We start from the raw sequence: 23,957 nt of genomic DNA on the forward strand, positions 1-23,957 counted from the left end.
AACCAGCGTCGCCGCTCCCATAATGCACTACGCGCTGTGCGTAGGGCACAAAGTCCTGAGGGGGCTCCACAAAATAGGCAACTAAAAAATCCTCATAGTTATAATAATTATAATGCCGATATTATTTCAGTCTAGAAATATTAGGCACCTTTTAGGCATGTATATCACAAAACAGGCAGAACAAGAGAGATGTTTAATCTCAGCCCCCCAGACGAAGTGTCCTCTTTTCCACAAACTCAAATCTGGTCACCCTACTGGACATCACTCTGTAACCACAATGACCTCGGAGTGACTGTGCATTATATTGATGAGAAGTGGGCGCTGCATTCACACGCCCTGACTGATGAAAACAGAGGAGACACATGATGCTGAAACGTGCGCGGGACACTTTACTGAAGTTGCACAGCAGTGGAATGTGACAAATAAAGTCACCACACTGAGCAGATAGAGCACCATAGATGATCGCTGCTGCGAGACGACTGCCTTTGATCATGTCCCTGCTTCAGTCTCCAGCGTTCTGTCACAGTGTCTCTGCATAACAGTGCATTTGACAATGTCCTGACAGATTTTATGGCACTTTAGTTCATATGGCAGAACATTTAAAATAAGTGTCAAGTTCTAGGAATTGACAAACTGCACTGAAAGTGTTTTCTGGTGTCTCTAACAGGGACAACACATGTTATGGCACTTTCATTCATATGGCAGAACATTTCAAATAGAAGTGCGCTATACACTACTTTTGAATGAATTATTGGATTTTGCGTATACAAATGCGATTAATCAGGGAAATCATGCGATTAATCGCGATTAAAATTTGTAATCGTTGCCCAGCCCTAATACACACACAAGACAAGAGTGGAATATTTACCGTGAGATGTTGAATTAAACGTCTCATTTGGATTGACAATTAATGAACATTAAATGTGACAGAACTGTTTTTTTTTGTCCCATCCAAAGAAAAGTGTTCCTTAACTCTGAGAGACACTGTGATCGTCAGAAGTCGGGTCCACATGGGAACTACATGTAGAAATCCCCCTCTGGAGACAATCCCTTTTATATACAATAAAGAAATAAGAGCTGTGAAACGTATTGACGCTCGTCGGGATCATAATTGAATCAGCAGATGTTCAGAATCTCTTCATCCATCGTTTAATGACCTGCGAGGATGAAATAATGAGGCGGCCGTACACTCCGTGTGAAGTGCTCTGGATCGGTCCTGCAACAGCAATGCAGAGCTCACCGTGCAGCCCAGCAGGAGTAATCAAGCCCCTCAGAGGAGGGGGGGGTTGAGCGAGAGGTGCTGCACACGCACCGCGTGTAGCGTGTCGATACCCACGCCTCCGTGTACTACAGATGCAGGTGTCGGAGAAAAGAAATCAAAATAAAGCCTCGCTCGACTGCCTCTACTCACACGGTCCGCTGGATTTGTTGGTTTTCTAATTATTTTTCATCTTGTGTGAAAACTTTTGATTTCAGCTTATTAAATTGGAAAACAAATATGCTGCGAGGCACCACACACACACACACACACACACACACAGTGTCCCAGATAATAAACTAAACATAATCCCAGCCGCATGGATTTTTATTCTTGAAAACAATCGACTTTAACCGTCGCGAGGGGCGCAAATTAGTTTAGGCACATGAGAATAAACGAGGAGCATATTTTATCAATTGATAATTTGTCAACAGTGCGCCGGCCACACACACACACACGCACACGCACGCACACGCACGCGCGGTCACCTCGCGTTCGCCCGGGTGACTTTTTGGCGCCGGCAGGACACGGCGTGACTGACGCGGCGAGCGTTAGCTGCCCATTAGCATTCCGTGACATTTCCCCATCCGGCCGTGAAAGGCGAGCGGCCGGCCCCCGAAGACAAAGCGCCGTGTCGATGGAGGAGAGGGAACAGGACGTAATGTAAAACGGCATTGTTCAGTGGTCGAGATACCAGGTGCGCATTTTAATGCAGCTCCACGGGGCAACCTCTGGCCGGCTGAAACAAAGAGGGGGGGGGGGCGATAAGGGAGTGGGCGAATGGGACGTGCAGCAGGGTAATTGAAAGTCTTTGCGATTTTTTTTATTTAAAAAAAAAAAGGCCAAATACGACCAGGGGAGGTTATCGGGCGGCAGAAACAATCTGAATTTTGTTCTCCTTTTTATTATGGGAGTGACTTATTATCCGGAGCCCCAAAAAAAAAGGAGTTTTTTTTGCTCGACGCTTCACAGATAACACAAGATCATAAAGGCCACGGGCAAAAACTTTCGGGAGCCTTTGAAAGCACTGAGAGATTACTTTTAGCACCTTTAGTGTGCAGGGAACGACGTGTGGACGTTGTGTTCTCGATCCCACTTTTTTTTTTTATGAATGCGCTCCACTTAGCAACCGTTCCCTTCACAGTAATTGTCGGTGTAATGGGGGGTCCGTGTACTTAATTTTTTTCTGCGAACCTCGCACTAAATGAGATGTCCGCTTTCTCCTGTTTTTGGCTAACAAATATTATTGTGATAAGGAAATGTTTTTTTCACACACACACACACACACACACACACACACACACACACACACACACACACACACACACACACACACACACACACACACACACACACACACACACACACACACACACACACACACACACATCACAGCTGGAGCATTCTCTAAATTGGTGGACAGCCTGAGGAAAGCCCCGAGGCTAAAGGGAAGCTGATGATTAAAAAAAATCTGCATTAAACAATAACGCTCCTCCACGGCTCCCCCTCGGGTTGCAGCGCTGGACAACAAACACGACTGGCGGGTTCCTCCGGTCCCAGTAAAGAACTTGCATGGACCCCGGCCGGGCCCCGGGGGAGGCCGGCCGCATGAGATCTCCTCTTGGCCCCGACAGCGAGGCCTTGCCACGTGAAGGTGGCGTGTGAACAACAGAATGCAGCCTGTTCATGACCTTTGGAAATGGGTAGAATATCTTTATCGTTAAACGTTTGGAAGGTAACATTAGAGAAACCAGCAAAAGGAAAAAAAAAAAAATCACGCCAAAAATAATCCAGTCTCTTTAGGCCTCCTTTCACAGCCCCTAAATTACCCGTATGAACGTGAACGCGTCATAATAATGAACGTGGGCATTGTTGGTACTGACAGACGTCAAGCTAGCAGCTCGAGGGAGACTCCGGTGACGCAATCCGAAGCCGTGGGAGAAGAAGACGGTTTATAGATTTGGTCATGTCCAGATCGGAAATTGGGTTTCTCTTCGCATGAAGCGTTCGCGTAGCACAAGGTGCCCTGTTTTCCTCTTGAAGATTGAACCCGGCATTGTTTGCATTTGTGCGTACTCACGCGCAATCCTCTTCTTCTCTGGTTTGTCGGCACATTGGTGGGTCTCTTGACTCGATAGCGCCCCCACCTGGTGATCGGTGGAACAAACACGTGTCCACAAACTCCACAGGCAACCTTACAAGTACATGTTATTTCACATTAAATGTTTTGAACTAGTCATTATTTAAACAATAGTAACATGTTTGTGGGTATACACAAATGTATATATATATGTGTGTATATATATATGTATATATATGTGTATACTGTATATATATTTATATATACAGTATACATATATATATATATAAATATATATATATAAATATATATATAAATATATATACTGTATATATACAGGACTGTCTCAGAAAATTAGAATATTGTGATCAAGTTCTTTATTTTCTGTAATGCAATTAAAAAAACAAAAATGTCATGCATTCTGGATTCATTACAAATCAACTGAAATATTGCAAGCCTTTTATTCTTTTAATATGGCTGATTATGGCTTACAGCAGAAAACTCAAATATCCTATCTCTAAATATTAGAATATCATGAAAAAGTATACTAGTAGGGTATTAAACAAATCACTTGAATCGTCTAATTAACTCAAACACCTGGAAACACATTTTCAAATGTTTGATTTTGTTTTGCTGTTATAAATCTTTTTTTTTACTTGGTCTGAGGAAATATTCAAATTTTATGAGATAGGATTTTAGAGTTTTCTTAAGCTGTAAGTCATAATCAGCAATATTAAAAGAATAAAAGGCTTGCAATATTTCAGTTGATTTGTAATGAATCCAGAATGCATGACATTTTTGTTTTTTTAATTGCATTACAGAAAATAAAGAACTTTATCACAATATTCTAATTTTCTGAGACAGTCCTGTATGTGTATACTGTATATATATTTATATATACAGTATACCTATATTCATATATATATAAATATATATACTGTATATATATACAGTATCCATATATACATTTATATACATAAATATATATATAAATATATACCATATATATATATATAAATATATAAATATATATAGAGTATATATAAATATAAATATATATATATACATATCACCTGTATGTTTGGCATATAAAAGAGGAAGTGCTTTCAGGTTGTGATCAGCAGCTCTAGAATCGTTCCTCAGTCCGGAGGCCCCGGCTGTCTGACCTTTGAATGACTTTCAGGCCCCTCGGCACGCCATTGTTATTCCTGTTTTTTCCCTCAGAAGTTTTTTTATTTTCTTGCCACGATCACTCACACGCGCTCAACTCTGAGAGGACGGCGAGCGCAGAAGGACCTCAAACTGGGGAGTCCTGTCAGAAAAAGGACAATTTGCACAACACAAAAGCTTTTTTGTTTCCCAGCCCTTTGAGGTGGGTCACTGTGGGAATAACTCGGCTTTCCCTTTGAAACCTCTTTGGGGACACAAGTGTCAAGTACAGGAATGCCACCAGAGCACCGAGCATGGAGCGTTGTATTGTATCCCGTTGCACTTTGCTATTGTTCTGGTCTATGGAACATTTATTAGAACACGGCCCATTAAAATATTCCTTTTTCTTTATTTTTTTCATTAGTTGCAGGTATGGCACACACAAAAAAAAGGGTGATAAATCCAAAAAGGAATACAATGAAAAAGAAGCCTGATCATATATAAATTAGAGCACAAAACAGAGAAGAGTGACAGGTCCTCGTTACGGGGGGGGGGGGGGGCACAACAAGATAAATAACATCACTGAAACACAGTTCGCTCAACAACCTCCATGTTACAGGATCACATCTCATTATTTCCAGGGGTCTTTTGTTTGTGTGTGTGTGTGTGTGTGTGTGGGGGGGGGGTTCTCTTTATGTTGTCATCCTGATGCACCGATGGTAAATAACTGGAACACCCGGCCTGTGATTCCATCGAGAAAAAAAGCAGCGAGCTTCACTCCCGACGCGGGGGGGGGGGGGGGGGACAATAAAGTACCGAGAGGGTGGCGGTTCACCGGCGAAGTTGTCACGCTTGAGAAGCTGTGCCATCGAGTAGCGACACACACACACACACACACACACACACACTGCTACTCTCCCCCCCGACACAGTCAAATGAGATCTCTGAAATGTGTCTCCCTCTCCCAGTTATTTAGTGGGACTGCAGACGAGCCTCCCGTCGAGAAGTCACTCACGGCCGCCGCGCCGCCGCGTGAGCGCTGAAGGAAACTCGGCGCGTTAAGACGGCAATTTCACTCTTGAAAAACACCCCCGACACAGTGGGGATGTTTCAGGTCCAATCTGACAAGCATGTTGTCCCCCGTTTGAGTCCCTGACTTGCCAAATCCACTGCGACTGACAAACTCTGTCTCCCCAACACACACACACACACACACACACACACTGCTGGCACCAATTATCTTTTGCTGAATCAATAACACAGGGTGTGTCGAGTGATAATTTGCGGCGCTATCGGTGGCAATCACACCACGTTATTCCGGGCGACGAACGACGCCCTTCTGAGGTCCAACAGGAAGTGAGCAGGTGGGCGTGTTCCTTTTCGAGAGACTCGACGCTACGCGGTATCGGGAGTTTCAATACGTTACCAGGTAGATTACAGCGTTCGCTATATGTGAAAATTACAGCTGGATTTAAAGAAAGAAAACCCTGCTTAAGAAACTACACTACAGCAGTATAACAAAGTGTAACTTCTCCACCTTTAGTTTATGTTATTACAAAGTATGCACTTTCTAGGCCTCCAGGCAATACTCTGTTTTGCATTACATTTCCTCCCCACCGGTCATGGTTCAACTCACACGGACGGCTTTAATCTAATTCGCCACAGAAGCTGGGAAACAGTTTCAGCGCGCTGCATGTCGCCCCAATTATGTTCAATCTACGGCCTGACAGCCCGCATCCTTTAAATTCTACACCCCCCCCCCCTCTCCACATTTTTTAAAGTTTTAATGTAAGCACCGGGTACATTCATCCACAACGGCACAATTACCTTTGCATTGAAAATGCGGAAGGTTGTTTTGATCGCTGTGTATTAATTAATTAATTAATTCATTTGTATGCGTGTTACTCGCATAACTCAAAAAGTATTAAACCGAATCGCATGAAATTTGGTGGGATGATTGGTTATTATCCGGGGACCATTAGATTAGATTTTGGGATCAATTGGGTCAAAGGTCAAGGTCATGGAAAGGTCAACATCTTCTTTTTACCAAAGCGCGGTCAATTTGTATCCAATTGGCATGCAACTAATGCCAAAATGTTCATAATTCAATCCCCAATCTTATGGTATGTGAACCAGCACAATGGAGTGCAATCCAATACGCCTCATGTGTACCGCAAGCTTCAGTATTTCAGCTTTACTCGTGTCGACTTATTTTAATGGTTATATTTCAGTTCTTTGAAAAAAAAGGTTTTATAGAAACTTTTAACAATTAAAATCAACAAATTGTCTATTTCTAGCAAACAATTAGAAAGTTAAACAACCGTCTGCACTAATAATGCCGTGCTGTATTTGAGAATGCAGTATTCATATTACTGGATTGCATAACTCATGCTAAACAATAAATAGAGTCCTTTTAAATTGAATATAATCTTGGAGGCCTCTCGCCGCCGTTCAGAATGAAGTCAGTGAACACACCGCTGTTTACGTATTTAAATAATGTTAATCTAATTCAAGTGTAATATGAAGAAGCTTAGAGGACGTTTATCAACATGGAGAGCAGAGCCGGGTGTAAGCTCGAGTTTTGCAGATAAAGGTACCCGGATTTTAATAATAATAATAATAATAATAATAATAATAAACACCACAAAAGAAGGACACAATCTGTTTCTTTCCTTCTTCTGTTCATTCAAGTTAAATTTGGCAATAACCCGGCTTTTATTTAGGAGCTGAAAGTTTGGAGAAGTATGCTTATTTTTGGCTTTTTGTTCCCTCCGTAGGCTAGCAGTTCCCCCTCGTTTTCAGTCTTTGTGCTAAGCTAAGCTAACCGTTTTTTAGAAAGAAAGTGAAAAAGCTATTACTTAAATTAATTAAATCCAGCTGTAACTCTGAACCATTCGTGCACAGTACTACGGCGTCGCTGCTCTCACGTGATTATTTACCAGGTGCTCAGGGTGACAGTAAAAGGAACAGTTACCAAAATATCTAAATACACTCATATCCATACTTAGTGACGACGGCACGGGGCACTTTGGCACTTTTCATCACAAGCTACATGCTACATACCCCAGGAGGGGATAGCAACATGCTACATCCCACATGAGGATATAGCAACATGCTACATGCCCCAGAACTCCATTTACATTCATTATGATCTGGACCTTATGGAAAAAAACAATATAATTGCAGAAAATAGCGCTGATAATATCTCTGTAATAATATCATACCGACTATAAGGACGTCCTGAAACTCATCATTCTGCTCTGTTTTTTAAAATCTTCTTTACATGTGTCAGTTCTTTTCTATTGTACACAGCTCTATGCTCACACGTGTCTGTGACCCACTCGGACCGGCCCAGAGGCATTTTTTTACAAACCTTTCATTTGACTCCTCACTGGGCTCCCTTTCTGTCCTTCAGTTGCACGATGAATATAAATGCAACAAGCCAAACGAAAAGCACCCGTTTGCCGTTGAGCGTGGACTCGGGTCGGAGAGCCCGTGGGTCACGCGTGTGCTGAGGAACATGAAATGGATTCCATACGTAGAGAGACCTTAAACTGTATGTTGTGCTTCCTGTACTCCAACATAAAACATTTATCATAAACCTTTTGAATAGAGCTTCTTTAACATTTACAAGTTATACAGTTGACCAAATTGGTTTACTTCTTATGCTTCCATCAGCTTTGATACTCAAGCGATGCAAAATGGAGACAACAAGAAGAGAAAGGAAGTTAATTCATCTTCAACGCAAAAAATAAAATAAAAAATAAGGAACAAGACACAAAGTCCTCAAAACATTTTGTCATAACCAACAATGGACGGAATTTTTCATTTTCTTATTTTCTCTTTTTTACAGTACTTTTTTTTGTTAAAAACCCCGCTGGTTAAGGTTATGGTCTCAGGTAGATCTTCCACAGTCAATATCTTCACAGTTTGTGTAAAAGCAGAGAAACATTCTCGCTAGAGTAATAAAATATCATGACTTATTATGGTCATTATCATCTTTTATTCTCGTATTGTTCCATATAAATGGCGGAGGGGCAGGGGGGCGAGGCTCGTCGCCCTCGTGAGGAGCCCAGAGTTCCTGCTCTCCTCGCTGCACGACGCAATGTTTTATTCAGCGGTTGTTCTTTTGTTTAAAAAAAAATAAAATGCTCGGGGAGAATTATGGGAAGAGAGAGAGAGAGAGAGGGGTATCCATTCGATGGAGCGTCTTCATCCTCCTGCATGATCTCGTCTTTCTGCGACAACAACCAAAAAATGAAGGAAAAAAAAGGATCCAGAGCCTCACTGTCGACCGCAATCCATCCAAATCGTTTCCAACCGGGGTCAGCTGACACACACACACACACACACACAGTCGCCCGCACACACACACACACTCAGACTGACTGTCCCCATCAGGAGTTTAAATCCGGGGCGCTCCCTCTGAACGCTGTCGCCCTCCCCGTCAGCACTTGTGGGGCAAAAGAAACACGTAGAAAAAAAAAGTCGCCCGTCGGAGGAAAACACGAACAGAGGCGTGTTCGATGTTGATCGACGCCCGGGCTCACGATCCGGCTTTTGTAATCCGAAGGCACTTTGTTTCATGGCAGAAAGTAAAGCGGCTTCTGTTTTTTTTTCTTTTTCCCACGGGCGGACCGCCGACTGGGATATCGGAGCCGGGCCTTCGCTAATCGGACCTTTCTCTGCCTGCCTGCCCCCTCCTCTTCCTCCTCTTCGCCCTCCAGTCTACACCTCACGCTGATTTCCCCTTCTTCTTCTTCTTCTGCCACAATACCGTCGGTTGGCCACTTGGACTCGTGAGCACAGTGTTAATAGATACATAGGAAGCTACATGGGGGGGGGGGGGGGGTAAGCTGACATAACTACATGTTTCCTAGAGTCCTGGTTTTTTTCTACAGCTCAGCACCGAGCAGATGAAGAAATGCCGAGGCGGGAAAAACAAGTGTCGGTGAAAATGAAGATAAAGAGACACAGAGAAAAGGTCTGATTCCATGTATTTGTAAGCGGAGGGGGGGGGGGGATGTTACCTCCTCTTGGTAAAAGTCAGCAGTTGTCTTTATATTCCGCCACCTTCTAACAATATTTTTCATAACTTCATAAAATAGTTCTTGTGCTTTACAAACGGTCCGTCCCCGTGAACTCTCTCGGGCTCGTCAAGACGTCCAGAGCCTCTGCGCCGACGAGTGGTTTCTGTAAAAGAGGTCTCTCGAAGAAAAAATGAAAAGAAATTGCGCATCTTCTTCATTATTTTTTTTTTTTAAATCACGATCTTTTCTCTCTCTTTTCGTTAATTCCGGCCCCCCCGAGGTCTGGCACGGGGACCCCCCCCGCCCCGCCGCTCTTCAGGATGCATGAATCTTTGGTGATTGGATGCCGAGGGGACAGTTCACAGACGGTGAGGTCTGAATATTCGCCTCTGAGATGACGGAGGAGAGAAGGGTCACCTCTGACCTTCCAGGAGGGTCGTCACCACGGCGACGAACAGCAGCCATATATGGGAGGACGAGGACGGGGCCTTGGCGCTGAGATCTACGACGGAGGAAGTGGAAGAAACAGAAAAGGATGGCAGAGATTTATTTGATGTGCTTCCTGTGGACGTGGCGTGAGCCGAGTGGGGGTTCGAGGGCGGAGGAAAAGAACCTCGCCGAGAGAAGAAGACGATCGAGAAGATCGATGGCACTCTAATGTACGTAGGTCAGCTTCGGATATACACGAGGGCAAAGGTCAAAACTGCCCCTAAGATATATGATTGTGCCCCTGATGTCACTAGAGGGGCAACATGCCCCATAATTCTGATCATTTAATCGTCTTTTATTTGTGTTCTTTGTTGTGTGTGTCCTCTCTGTATGGCCTGTACTAGTTATAGGTAAAAAAATAATAATTTTTAATTATAGAAAACCAAAGTCATAAGTTATAACTGTTAATAGTTGTTTTAAAAAATGTATAATAATAAATAACCACAAATCAATAAGATTAGTATTTTATATGATTGTCTGATTGATGTTTTCTGTTAGTTTTTTGTTATTTGAATCTGTAGACTACTGCCTAATGGTCTTATTATTGCCATTTTTATGACACATCATATACTGTAAGCCGAAATAAGTGTATTTATTATTTTAAAACTATTTTTGAACAGTTAAATGTTTTTTCACAAGTTTCAAAAAGTGCCCCCAATTTCTTTTTAAATACCTCTGGATTTCAGTCAGTGGGGGAAAAAATTGCCGCCTAAAAAAATATGTAAATATCCCCCCCTGACATAGGAATGATAATTTCTCATCAGCGGGTTGTATTATCTTGGAATAAAAATGGAAAACAGCGAGCATGGCTAACTACTCACGATATCTCTGATTTAGGTCCAGGTTCAACTCAAAGGACATCAGCGTGCCGGCCGGGTGGATCTCGATGATCCCGGCCCGCCGTCTCTAAACCGTCCTCCGTCTCCCGCTTCGTATTCTACCACCAGACACGAGCGCGGCATCAAACTCTCAATGTATTTCCTCAAATTGCTAAACTATTCTTTTGAGTGTGATCAGATTCTAAAACAGCTTTCTAATCCCCCCCCCCCGCCCCCCCGCCCCCCATCTCTCACATTACACAAAGTCATATAATATTCATCCTCTGAGATTGAAATGCATTATTCTCGGCATGACTCGGTCCTCGGCCCGGGCGAACCGCTGCGGGAACTCCCAATGAATCAATCTGGTGTCTCTGAGTCACGACGGATGTGAAATGTAACTGGAACAACAATCTCGAAGATCGCCGACTTCTGTTTCACGAACGCGAGAACGACGTCTCGGTTTGAGAAGCCTCGGGAAAAAACGTCCGTCCCAACCTGGGGAAAAAAACACGCGCGGCATCGAACCGACGGCGTTTGTCCGCCTGCCGATATCACTTCGTCAATGGCGGGTTGTGTGTGCTCCGCCTCGCGCTTAAAGTTGAGAATGTTTTAATTATTATGCGCGCCCAAAAAACGCTAGAAAAACCAACCGCGCGGCATTTAAAGGGCGGACCGTAGGAAAACAACGGTTTTGCTAGCGACGTGTTTTTAAATGTATTTTTTTATACTTGTTATTTTATTTAGGTATTTTTACAGAAATACAACCTTCAAAAGTAAGAATGCATAATAATAATAAAACATAAAAATAAATAAAAATACAAAAAATAATAATAAATAAATATAAATAAATACAAATTAAAATAAATTAAAATACATTTAAATTAACCATGCATCTGGCCAAGAAGGGCCAGAAGGAAACACAAAAATAAAAAAGTTAAAGGCTAACGTTGCGTTTTTAAGAGTCGCTACTAGTGTGCGTCTGTTGTTTTGAAGGTGACTGTGAATCTGAAATGTTTCTCGTTTTTTGTAATCACGATAATTTGTTTGTACCGTTTTGATATATTTTGTTGTTGTTTTACTTTTAAAATGTAATTTTACTGCTCTGTTGATATTCGCTTTTGTCTACTCGGCATGATACTCACTGGGCGGTGGGTCTCGACACTCCCCTTCCTCCAGCGTGACATCATCGATGGCGATGTCGCCCTCCATGCCTGAACCTCGGATGCCTTCGAGTACCACCTGCAGAGAGGAAACACACGTTGCGTCACATTAGAAGAAAGAAAAAAATAATTGGTGCCGCGGTGAAAAAGAAATTCTGAATTAGCGCCTCGGGAAAAAAAAGAAGTTAAGGTTAGAAGTAAGAGAGGGAACAAACAAACCCCAAAACCGAAAGACTCAGAAGTCGAGCTGAAACTATAATTACTTTCCGCAGCCGCGGTCGTAAATATGATCGAGCGTATTGCCGTGCCATATTCTCAACTCCAAAAAAGAGTAGGCGTCCTGGTGGCAAAGTGTGAGTGATATTGCTTTCCCGACCGCTAACAATGTCCACTCCTCTGCTTAATATCCCGGGCCTGTGAAGTGCCACATCAATATGCCGCCCCGGAGGAAACCAATACTTCAACCATACAAACAAAAGGAAATAGAGGGCAACAGGAAGGAGGAACGCCCGCCGCGTATCGGATTGATCGAGTTTCCTCGTCTTCACCTGGAAGGACGCCGTCGGATGAATGCTGACTTTCGCCTGCTTCCAGCGGTCACCTTGGTTACCGTTTAGCGACCACGCGGGACCCTCGGAGGTCGTTTGGCCCTTCTGTTTGAGGAGGGCGTTCAGCATTCCTGGACGAGAGAGAGAGGCGGTTACACAGTTAGATTTTCTTTATTCAAAGGAACAGATACATTACGTTATACGTTAATAAATGTCTGTTATCCAACAAGCTGTTTGGATCTCCGGGAAGTGAGATCCAAAAAACACCACCTGCAGTTACAGCGTGTCGCCACAGGGGCCGCCAGAGAAAATGAAACAGAGATCTTTGAGGTTGTAACTTTAATATCCTACCATTATGAACTAATATTGATTGTTTTCTATTGCTTTCTTTCCTCATGCACTCTCCTTTTTTTCTTTCTCCCCCTCTTCAGTCATTTTAAAAGTAATATGACGGTTTATTTGTATTCTGAGTGAAAAAATAGAGACATTATTATTTGTCGAATTGCAAAATTTATTCAGGCAGACTTCGTATTACACCAAGAAACTGTTTTAATATCGATCTTTGCAGAAAAAAAATAGAGAAAGTGAATCCAAGCAAACTAGGAGGAATCTTAACAAAGAGGTCTAGTTCATAACAATAAGGGACTTTATGGAGACTCTTCTATTTCCATTAAACGTCCATCGGAAGATTCAAGATTCAAGATGTTTTATTTGTCACATACACACACAGGGTGTGCAGTGAAATGAAAGTGGCAATGCTCAGCAGGAATGTGCAAGGGCAACAATTACACATATTTAAAAAAAAAAAAAACACACATTTTTTACAGTAAGTGTGTGTGTGTGTGTGTGTGTGTGCCTAAGAGGGGCAGTTTGTGGGTCTATGTGGGGTCCTGGTGAGGTCGGGTTCACAATCCTGATGGCCTGAGGAAAGAAACTCCGTCTCAGTCTCTCTGTTCTTGCAGCGTGACTACGGAGGCGCCTGCCTGACCGCAGCAGCTGAAACAGTCTGTTGTTGGGGTGGTGAGGATCCTTCATGATCCTGCCGCCTCTGGTTCTGCACCTCCTGGTGTACAAGTCCTGCAGGGTGGGAGTGTAGTTCAATAGTCGCTCAGCAGAACGCACTACTCTCTCCACAGCCTTCCTGTCCTGAGCAGTTGCAGTTGCAAACCAGGCTGTGATGCTTCCTGTCAGGACGCTCTCTACAGCCAGAGAGTAAAAGGACTGAAGGATCTGGGAAAACTTTAAATTTCCTCAGCTGCCTGAGGTGGTAGGCGCTGCCTTGCCTTTCTCACCAGAGTGTCTGTGTTTGTTGACCATGTCAGATCCTCGGTGATGTGGACTCCCAGGTATTTATACGCTCACCTCTCCAGTAGTAGTCCCGTTCCCCCCCTGTGTGTGTCTCCTCTGTTGTTGTACCTCCTAAAAGTCCACAATCAGCTCCTTAGATGTGGTGACATCCATGATGAGGCTGTTGTCCTGGCACCAGAGTGACAGATCAGCAACTTCCTCCAGGTAGGCCTTCTCGTCGTTTTCGGAGTTCAGGCCCACCACCACTGAGTCATCCGCAAACTTGATGATGGTGTTGGAGCTGAACCTGGCCACAGTCATGTGTGTACAGGGAGTACAGTAGGGGCTGAGGACGCAACCCTGGGGGATCCTGTGTTCAGGGTGAGGGATTTGAGGGTGTCTGCCCACCCTGACCACCTGTGGCCTGGCGGTCAGGAAGTCCAGGATCCAAGCACACAGGGGGTGTTCAGTCCCAGCTCAATCAGCTTGCCGGCCAGTCTGGAGGGACTATGGTGTTGAAAGCTGAACTATAATCAATGAACAGCAGTCTGACATAGCCCCCTCTGGCTGTCCAGATGAGAGAGTGTGGTGTGCAGTACCTGGGAGACAGCATCATCCGTGGATCTGTTTGGGCGATAAGCAAACTGCAGCGGGTCCATGGAGGAAGGGAGGAAGGCGCAGATGTAGTCCTTTATCAGCCTCTCAGCATTTCATGACCACCGAGGTGAGGGCCACCGTCGGTATCATTCATACATGCTGGAGAAGCATTCTTGGGCACAGGGACAATAGTGGATCTCTTGAAGCAGGCGGGGACCACGGACTCAGCCAGGGAGAGGTTGAATATTGTGGTGAACACTGGAGCTAGCTGGTTAGCACAGGTCTTCAGTACTCGCCCAGATATGCCATCTGGACCTGCAGCTTTCCTGGTGTTCACCCTCAACAGAGCCCTCCTCACACTGTGCTCGGTCACAGAGAGTGTGTGTTCATCCCCAGCGGTAGAACTCACCTCGGCTAACGGTGTGGTTGTTTGTTAATGCTAGGCCAGTTGCTGTTGTGCTGCAAACAAAAACGCATAAAAGTATTCGGAAGAACTATAAAAGCAAACACGTGAAACTCTTCTGCATCTTCTTTTCTTGCAGCATTTCTTCTCCCATATTTGAGCGACACCGACGGTTCATCTTAATATTCACCTTTCTCCTGCATCTCAAACGAACGTACTCCTCTGCATTCGAAGCCGAGCCAAAAGGTTAAACTCAGGTCGCATGAATACATCTATTAAGTTGTGATTCTGCAAGCCGAAGATGAATTATTCTCCGCGCTTCTATTAATCCAAATTAATCATCGCTAATGGGCGATGTGCGATGAGAATTGCTATTTTCTTTTTTCCGGCGAGCATGAAAAGGCGAGAGAGTTCCTAATGTGCCGTTTAGCGTCAAACTATTTACGCTCGGCTTCTTCTCCGGCTTCCTGTTTCGACCAAAAAGACGTCGGATGTCACTGAAGTGCATTTATGAAAAAATAATAACACGGAAGCGTCGACCGCCCTCGTCCCAGGATAGGAGACACAATCCAGGCCCCCCCCCCCCCCCCCCCCCCAGTGAAGACGGCTTGTCTTTGATATGAAACAGATGATGACACGGAGTGCAACCTCTTTTCTAATCGCCGGAGAGAGAGAGAGAGAGAGAGAGAGAGGTTGGCATTGACGAGCTCAGCAGGACGTCTGCTCTGAAGTCAAAGTGAATTTCACAAATATGTTCGGCGTAACCTTTGGGTTGACCGAAACTGGCGATAACATTTTTTTTTTTTTAGAAACCCAGCTGTGTCGACATCTCCGATCTCCTCTTCGATGCACCCTCTCCTCGGCGAGGTGCCTCATTACTGTACATCTCCGTGGGGGGGCGGAGCTACACTGCATGTCGCCGTTTGTCTTCTTTCATCATACAGCGTACGGTCCCCCCCCCCCCCCCCGACGACGAGCCCCTCAAACAGATCGTGACCCGCGGTTTTCACCCCCCCCTCCCCCCCCTTCGTAAGTGTTTAGGATGTAGGAAAAGTTTCCTTTTGAACTGTTCCACCACGTGGGCGGCGATGTGTCAGCGTCTTCACGTCCCGGGCGAAAAAAGAAGAAAAAAAAGCCCAGAGGTCGAACATCCTTTGGCTTCCCTCGGCAGACACTTGTGACGTTTATAAGAGATCTGAGAGCGGAGGAAGACGTCAGTCTGTCGGAAGAAGTGAGACACGGCACCTGGACGGGTTACAGATTCCGGAGTGAGGGCGAGAGAGAGAGAGAGCGAGGGAGGGGGGGGGGTGGGGGGGGGGGTGCAGGACCACCCTCCTTGCTGTTGAAAGGAGGCCTCCATCCCTCCTCGGAAGGTCAGAAAGTTGCTTTGCCGGAGACGTAATGTGATAAACCAAAACACTTTGATGTGTGCGCTTGAGTAATTGAGTGTGACCTTGTCTCAGGTACCCCCCCCCCCCCCCCCCCACACACACACACACACACACCCCTCCGCTAGCTAACTACGGGGGAGTTCCTTTGAGCCCGTGCCACTGTTCTTCATCCAGAACTCCTCATCGATATAGATTGCGGCCTCCGGCACATCATTGGGTGCATTTTGTCTCCGGGTAGAAAAAGTATCACAAAACCAACATTCTCGAGTTCTCTGGCGGGGGGGGGGGGGTGAATGTCTCCCGGAGAGGCAGAAAACCAAATGGAGCGTAGCCATGGAGGATCTGAGCTGGGTTTCAAGTCCTTGACATTTAGCCCATTCATCATAACACGCCCCAGTCTGGGCACGGGCTTCACCACAGAGGGGGGGGGGGGGGGAGGGAGGGAGAGAGAGAGAGAGAGAGAGAGAGAGGGTGTCTGGCTGGCGATCAATTTGAGCAAATTGGAAATGTCACGGCCTACTCAACCTCGGCGGGGAGCCGGAGGAGCTCTCGCCTCCCCGCCGAGTCGCCCTCCAACGCCCCTATCCTTACATCCTCTCCTCCTCCCTCACTTCCTACTTTTCCAGATGTTTGGTTCCCCCCCCCCCCCCCCCACACACACACTCAATAGAACAACCTGTGAGCCGGCGTGTGTATTATTCATGCCAACACGAGTCATTTTACACACTTCAAGGGGAGATAAAATCATTGAGATCCACAAAAGAAAAATGGGAGAGGAGGACGAAGAGAGGAGGACGAAGAGAGGAGGACGAAGAGAGGAGGACGAAGAGAGGAGGATGAAGAGAGGACGAAGAGAGGAGGACGAAGAGAGGAGGACGAGTGCGTTGGAGCTGGTGGAGGTTCAGCAGAAGGTGGAGCAGTACGAACGCTCGCTGTAAACATCTCATCAGGTGCAGCCTGCAGTGATGTCACAGCTTATTGAACATTCATTTCGCTGTTATCTACATTCGGGGAGGAGTGTGTGAGCTAATGCCCGGGATTTGTGTACGCGCCTTTGAAGAGGGCTTTGTGGTAAAAATGAGATATACCTCTTATATTTTTTGCTCAAAACATCTGATGGCTGCACTTTCCGCCCCCTGCACCGGCCACGGGGACAAACTGTGTGGAAATGACTGAGATTCGGTTGCTTGCGGGTAAAAGTGCCCCTACTTTTCCCTCCCTGAGTGTTTCTGTCTCGCAAAAACAACCATTTCTCTTTTTACCCAAACCCCCATGTAGATGACAAAGGATCTCATCCCTCTCTCTTTATGTTTGATGTGTGATGGTGTGAGCCACGCACACCTGGGCTGGAGATGGACTACATATAAGAACGCATCTTCTTCATTTCCGTGATCCATCGGCCTCATGGGTCTGGATCGTGGTCCATACCTACTACCAACTATGCCATGGTCCTGTTGAGACTCCGCCCACTCCTCCTCTCTACCTCCATCAGGCAGATGGATGACGGAGGTCTGGATCGTGGTCCATGTCTACTATCAACTATGCCATGGCCCTGTTGAGACTCCGCCCACTCCTCCTCTCTACCTCCATCTGCCTGATGGATCATGGAGGTCTGGATCGGGGTCCATGCCTACTACCAATTATTCATACACTCTGTCATACTCATTGAATGTGTTTTAACTCTAAATCTGTCCTTCTGGTCACATGACATCTATTGTTCTGTCCATCCTGGAGAGGGATCTTGGGAGTTTTTCCTGATCCGATGTGAGGTCAAAGGTCAGGGATGTCTATGTGGACAGATCGTAAAGCCCTCTGAGGCAAATTTGTAATCTGTGAGAATGGGCGATACAAAATAAAGTGAATTGAATTAAAAAATACACAGAAATTTAGCAGCAATTTAAGTTGCCACAGAACCTGTGACGGGTTGTTTAAACGACGAGCGTAATCACCCTCATCTTCATCGGTCTCTATATGAAAGCATCGAGCCATGAACATTAAGATGGATAAACATCGCGGCAGATTTAAACACCGAGAGCCAATGAAAGCGTCCGGTGGGAGGAGTCTCACCTATGTGCTTGCCGTACATGTGGTAGAAGAAGCCGAAGCAGTAGGCGGACGGGTTGGTGACGCCGTACGGGTTTTTGGGGGCGACGTTGAAGAACGGACTTATGAGCCGCGCCTTGTCGCCGTCGTTGCGCGGCCTCGACGTCTCAATGTACATGTAGAAACCTTCAAACACAGAAACACGGAAAAACACGTGAGACATGCGTGTATATGGACACAAGTAGATCATTTTAACACATTTCGGGGTCATTCGAGTCGTTTCCGTCGACACTTATCTCGGTTTTCCGTCGACCCCGACACGTTTGAGCTTTAAACGGAAGGTGACTGCACCCCTGAATTGGTAATAAACCATTTAAAAAGGAAGGTTACACAGACAGTTTGGGTGGTTTTTAATTGCCTTTGATCTTCGATAGACGTCTGGCGTAAAAAAAAAAAAAGAAAAAAAAAAGGGAGGGTTCGTTTTTAAAATCGTCTCGATTGCTGCTCTCGTTTTTTTTTTGTGCACCGTCGGCACTTTTCCCGGATGTCAGTTATGAGGACAAATGTGTCCATCGTGTGTGTGTACTGCAGTATCAAGAGTGTCTGAGAAGAAGCCGTAAAGTGCTGAGGAGCTGCACACGCAGTTGATGTCACCCTTTGAACAAGAATAGCGAGGTCATTCTGAAGATGGGATGAAACCGCCCATATATGGAGAAAAGGGGCGGGGCTCGTTCTACGAAGGCCGGGGGGGGGGGGGGGCAACAATGGAGAGTTACATTTATTACGTCGGATGAAGCCATTCTGCCACAGGGAAGGTGGCTTGGCGTCTCCCCCCCCCCTCCCCCCTCCCCCCTCCAGCCAAAATCAAATGCATTATCTCCCTCGGTTGAATTTCATATCAGATAATTACACGTGCAAAGAGGAATGGGGACGGTAATGAAATGCTGGACTTTATTTTTTTTGGAAACCATTAGGTGATTAAAGCCGATGCATTATTTACTGCTACAGCTGGCGCCGGTGCCGTGGCGCCCGTAATAGGCACTTATAGTTAGTCCACCACGGTTACTTTTCCATCAGCAGATTCATAGAAGAATCCTGCGGCAGATTTCCTGCAAAAATCCAATTATATAAATTCTTGATCCATCAAGGTGTTGAATGTTGAATACCTGCGCTGGTAACTGACATGTTGAAGACTCCGTTTTTAAATGCAGTGTTTTTCCTCTGGTTTAGGTACCCATGGAACTCTCAGTTACAAGATTATCTGGAATACAAATGATGAAGGCTGCTCGCCGCGTCGAGCGATCGATGACACAATAAGCTGAAATCGACTCAGATGGGAACACTAATATTTCAAAATCATTTCTAAATGTCAAAAAAAAAGTGAAACTTTTCCGCGAAACGGCGGCGTTTTGATGTTTTTCTTCCCCCGTCCTTCAGCGACGGCATAATAGACGTGATTCATGAGTTCATGCATGGATTACACAGGAAAACACAGAGCGGTGTCCATAAAAAAAAAAATGCATTCAACCGACTTGTTTCCAATCCGATGGGCAGGTGCAGCGTCTGACAGCTGGCAACAAATAATCGCTCACGCACTCAAACCGTGTTTTCTTTTCTCCATTTGTGCGTCACTTTTACGATTCGATTGTTCAGCTACGCAGAGAGAGAATGGAGAGAATGATCCCCGGATGAGTAATTTGCTCGCTGGTGAATATTGACGTTGTTTGTGTGACAATTTGTATCTCATTTTCCTAAATCTCCAGTTATGTGACATGTATCAGTCGATATTCTAAACACACACACAAACACACACACACACACACACACACAACAAACGGCACACTCAGCACTTTATTTTCCTGGACACTTTAATCTGCTGGAAATTCACTTGTGTCACTGCCTTGTGTATATATTTTGTTTCCTCTGTATATTTAGTATTTTAGTCTTAGTATTTTATATTTAGTATTGTTATTGTGTTTTATTTGTATCTTTTTTATTTGTATTAATGTAAATATACATTAATATATATATGAAATATGAAATATATATATATAAAATATGAAATATCTATATGTATATATTTCATATATATTAATGTAAATATACATTAATATACACTACCGTTCAAAAGTTTGGGGTCACTTAGAAATGTCTTTATTTTTCAAAGAAAAGCACTGTTTTTTCAATAAAGATAACATTAAATGAATCAAAAATACACACTATACATTGTTAATGTGGTAAATTAATATTCAAGGTGGAAGTGTCTGGTTTCTAATGAAATATCTCCAGAGGTGTATAGAGGCCCATTTCCATCAACTATCACTCCAGTGTTCTAATGGTACATTGTGTTTGCTAATCGCCTTAGAAGACTAATGTCTGATTAGAAAACCCTTGTGCAATTATGTTAGCACAGCTGAAAACAGTTATGCTGGTGATATAAGCTATAACTGGCCTTCCTTTGAGGTTGATGTTTGTAGAACAAAATTAATACTTCAAATATTAATCATTATTTCTAACCTCGTCAATGTCTTGACTATAATTTCTATACATTTTGCAACTCATTTGATAAATAAAAGTGAGTTTTCATGGAAAACACGAAATTGTCTGGGTGACCCCAAACTTTTGAACGGTAGTGTATATATATATACGAAATATGAAATATATATGTATATATATATACATATATATATAAGATAAGATAATCCTTTATCAGTCCCACAGTCGCAGCGGGTGCACATTAGAGCATTAATAAAAAAAGAGTGGGGAAATATATATAGACACAGTATATATTCCTGTCCAGCGCCACAGGGAGCTGCATCCTTGGATGAGGTGAGAAAGAACAGCGGGGAAGCAGGAACAGACAGCAGGACACATTCACACTCACCACGTGGTCCGCTTTCGGGTTTTACCCATTCACTTCCATCTTATTACACTCATGTGAGTCGTGAAAGTCCCCGTGCCACCACGAGTGCCACCGGAAAAAAAACTCCACTTTGGTATAGTCGAGCGAAATGGATGCATCCATTTCTACTTATTTTAGGGATTTGTTAAAGTCTCTCTCCGCTTGGGCTTCTCTGTGTTTGACCTTCACCGTGCATAACAATAACTTATGTGCAGAGTTTGTTTTCACATCTGCTGACGGAGGAAAAGTTTCTCAGTTCACAGCGAACTCCAAACTCCAGAGCATAAACTCACAGAATGGACTCTTAAAGTTCAGCAGGAGGCATCTTGTGCCCCGACACATTTGCATATTCTAAGATTCTTGTTTATGGAATACCAAAATCAGAATATATAGAAGATTATTTATTATTTATTTGATGTTTTAAAACTGTTTAATCCATTCACTCTTGTTCTGTGTTGTTGGTTTTTAAAGTCATCGTCAGCTTCGCTGTGATTGGCTACTCACTGTGTGGGAGGGGCTTAGTGACTTATGTCAGGAGACCTTCTAAAATGACAATAAAACCTCTCTTGGAAGTAAAGATGATACATACCTGCTTGAGATGTAACTGACAGTAATTAAAAATAAATTAAATATAAATAAAAACAGATTTCAGAAGACGTGCTGGCCTCACCTACTTCTTTGAGATTAGATGACCTACTCCACACTGATGAGACCATGTGCAATATTTCTAATTATTTTATTTTGAAAATCTCAAGATTTTCACATCTTCTTTTTTAAATTTATTTTTAAAATATATTTTTACAAATTTTTTTTTAGATTAGCTCAGTGTTCTCATGATGGGAAAGAAAGTGTGAGAAACAAAAAGGACGGCAGACTCTCAAAACTACTCACCCTGCTTGGAGTTGGTGCGGTCGCCGCTGGGCCCGGTGTTGGGCGTGTACTTGGTGTCGCGGCTGGCGGCGCTGTGCCGCGTCCAATCAAAATCATCGTTCTTGTCCTGCGAGAACATGCAGATGGGCTCCTCCTCAAAGCTGCAGTGGAACTCTTCTGGTGAGCGACAGAGCAGAACCGGCCCTCACGGTCACATTATTAAATAAATAAATAAATATACACTTTTATTAATCCCCAAGGGGAAATTAGTTCTCTGCATTTAACCCATCCTTATATATATATATATGGATATATATAGAAGCAACTGGGGTTCAGTGCCTAATTAAAACCTACTATCTGGTGAGAAGAATCTCTAAGGTTGCAAGACGCCCTCTTACCCCACTGACTGAGAGTGCCAAAATATTAATATTAATGCACCTGAAAACAACCGCAGTGGAAGTGTGTACATATTGTATATTTATATATATATATATATATATATATATATATATATATATAGAGCACAGTCCTAATTAAAACCTACTATCTGGTGAGAAGAATCTCTAATTCAAGACGTGACCTCTCACTGACTGAGAGTGCGTATAGTTTCTCTCTGCACCCTGAACACATCCAGTGGAAGTGTGTGTTTTTGTGTGTGTGTGTTTGTGTGTGAGTGTGTGTGTGTGTGTGTGAGTGTTTCGGAGCTGCTTGTTAGACGCTATACCAGAAGCCAATCAACACAAACCCACACACCCGGATATTTAAAGAAATACAAACGTCATGCAAAAGAGGACGGAAACACATAATTCATGATTTATAAATATATGTAAATATAGATGTATACATATATATAAATATATATATCTGCTAATAATAGTAACTTGACTGTCCTTGGAGGTTTTGTAGTGACCCACTTGTAGGACTCTCTGTAATCAGTGTTCATAAATGGACACCCACTCCCCTCCTTCTCAACCCTTCTCCATCTTTTCTGTAGTGGGTGTGCAGATGGAGATACTGCATGCCCCCCCCCCCCCCACCCCACACACACACACACACTCTCCCCCTCCGACCGCAATTTCCAAACAAGTGGAGTGAGCAGCGAGGGAGTGAAACTGTAACTTTTCATCCTGCTTTAACAATGGAGACAAAAATAATTGTGAGGAAGGTTACGATGGGTCAGGAGACACGGAGGGTTATGCCGAACAGCTACATACACTGATGAAGAGGTAGAAATCACTCGCGTGTGTGTGTGTGTGTGTGTGTGTGTGTGCTGACCCACCCAGTTTAACGGAGGGGGAGCAGCGAGATTAGCGGTGTCACGAAAGGTGCGTTCGGTCCACGTAACAAAACAAAGCCCCTCGAAGAGATAGTAAAAAAAAAAAAGAAGAAGAAAAAGACGAGCGTTTGGGATTCAGGACGCGGGCGTGCGTGTTCCGAGAAATATTCATTGATTTATTAAAATGCGTCTGCGAGCGGTTTGGAGTGGTGACCTTGAGAGAGGAGTGGAATCTGCAGCTTCTACTCAGGTAATGGAGGTAACGTCGACTCGAGGTAGAGGGAGTGGGCGGAGGCACCGGGGGAGGGGAGGAGGGCGCCGGCGCTGCGAGGCAGAGCATCAGAGGCGGTGAAGAGGCGAGAGGATATGAATAAAAGAGAGGAAGAGGAAGGGAAGAGGTTGCAGGCCCTCTTGACTTCTCCTCGTAGGCATGCAGATTTAAATGGAGGTCTAGCTCCGGGTGCCAGAAACTACCCCCCCCCCCCCCCCCCCCGATCCACTGTGAGCTAAACTAAATGTTTTCACCCTCTGAGAGATATTTTGGAGAAGAGGAAGGAGGGAGGAAGAGGAGGAAGAGGCGTGTAGGTAAGATATTCCCCTCCGGTGGATTTGGATAATGATGCCGGTGATTAGGATTGTTTGTTATAACAATG

The 23,957-nt window shown here is 44.3% G+C and overlaps 1 protein-coding gene across 2 annotated transcripts in view; it reads right to left on the reverse strand.

Moving 5' to 3' along the window:
• Window positions 1-5,162: 5,162 nt before the first annotated feature.
• Window positions 5,163-23,957, reverse strand: part of LOC130202345 (MAM domain-containing glycosylphosphatidylinositol anchor protein 2-like) — a 181,589-nt gene continuing 162,794 nt past the window's right edge. Inside the window, exons 14-18 of one of the 2 annotated variants that reach the window (XM_056427817.1) lie at window positions 22,050-22,205; window positions 18,281-18,442; window positions 12,536-12,666; window positions 11,970-12,066; window positions 5,163-10,019 (exon numbers count right to left, since the gene is read on the reverse strand). In XM_056427817.1, the coding sequence (XP_056283792.1) occupies window positions 9,931-10,019; window positions 11,970-12,066; window positions 12,536-12,666; window positions 18,281-18,442; window positions 22,050-22,205 (635 nt within the window). In that variant the 3' untranslated portion in view covers window positions 5,163-9,930. Of the gene's footprint in view, window positions 10,020-11,969; window positions 12,067-12,535; window positions 12,667-18,280; window positions 18,443-22,049; window positions 22,206-23,957 lie in introns of those variants that run through there. The other variant, XR_008833335.1, reaches the window with a different exon arrangement.

The sequence above is a fragment of the Pseudoliparis swirei genome, chromosome 12 (genome assembly GCF_029220125.1).
Source record: "Pseudoliparis swirei isolate HS2019 ecotype Mariana Trench chromosome 12, NWPU_hadal_v1, whole genome shotgun sequence".
NCBI classification, from domain to species: Eukaryota; Metazoa; Chordata; class Actinopteri; order Perciformes; family Liparidae; genus Pseudoliparis; species Pseudoliparis swirei.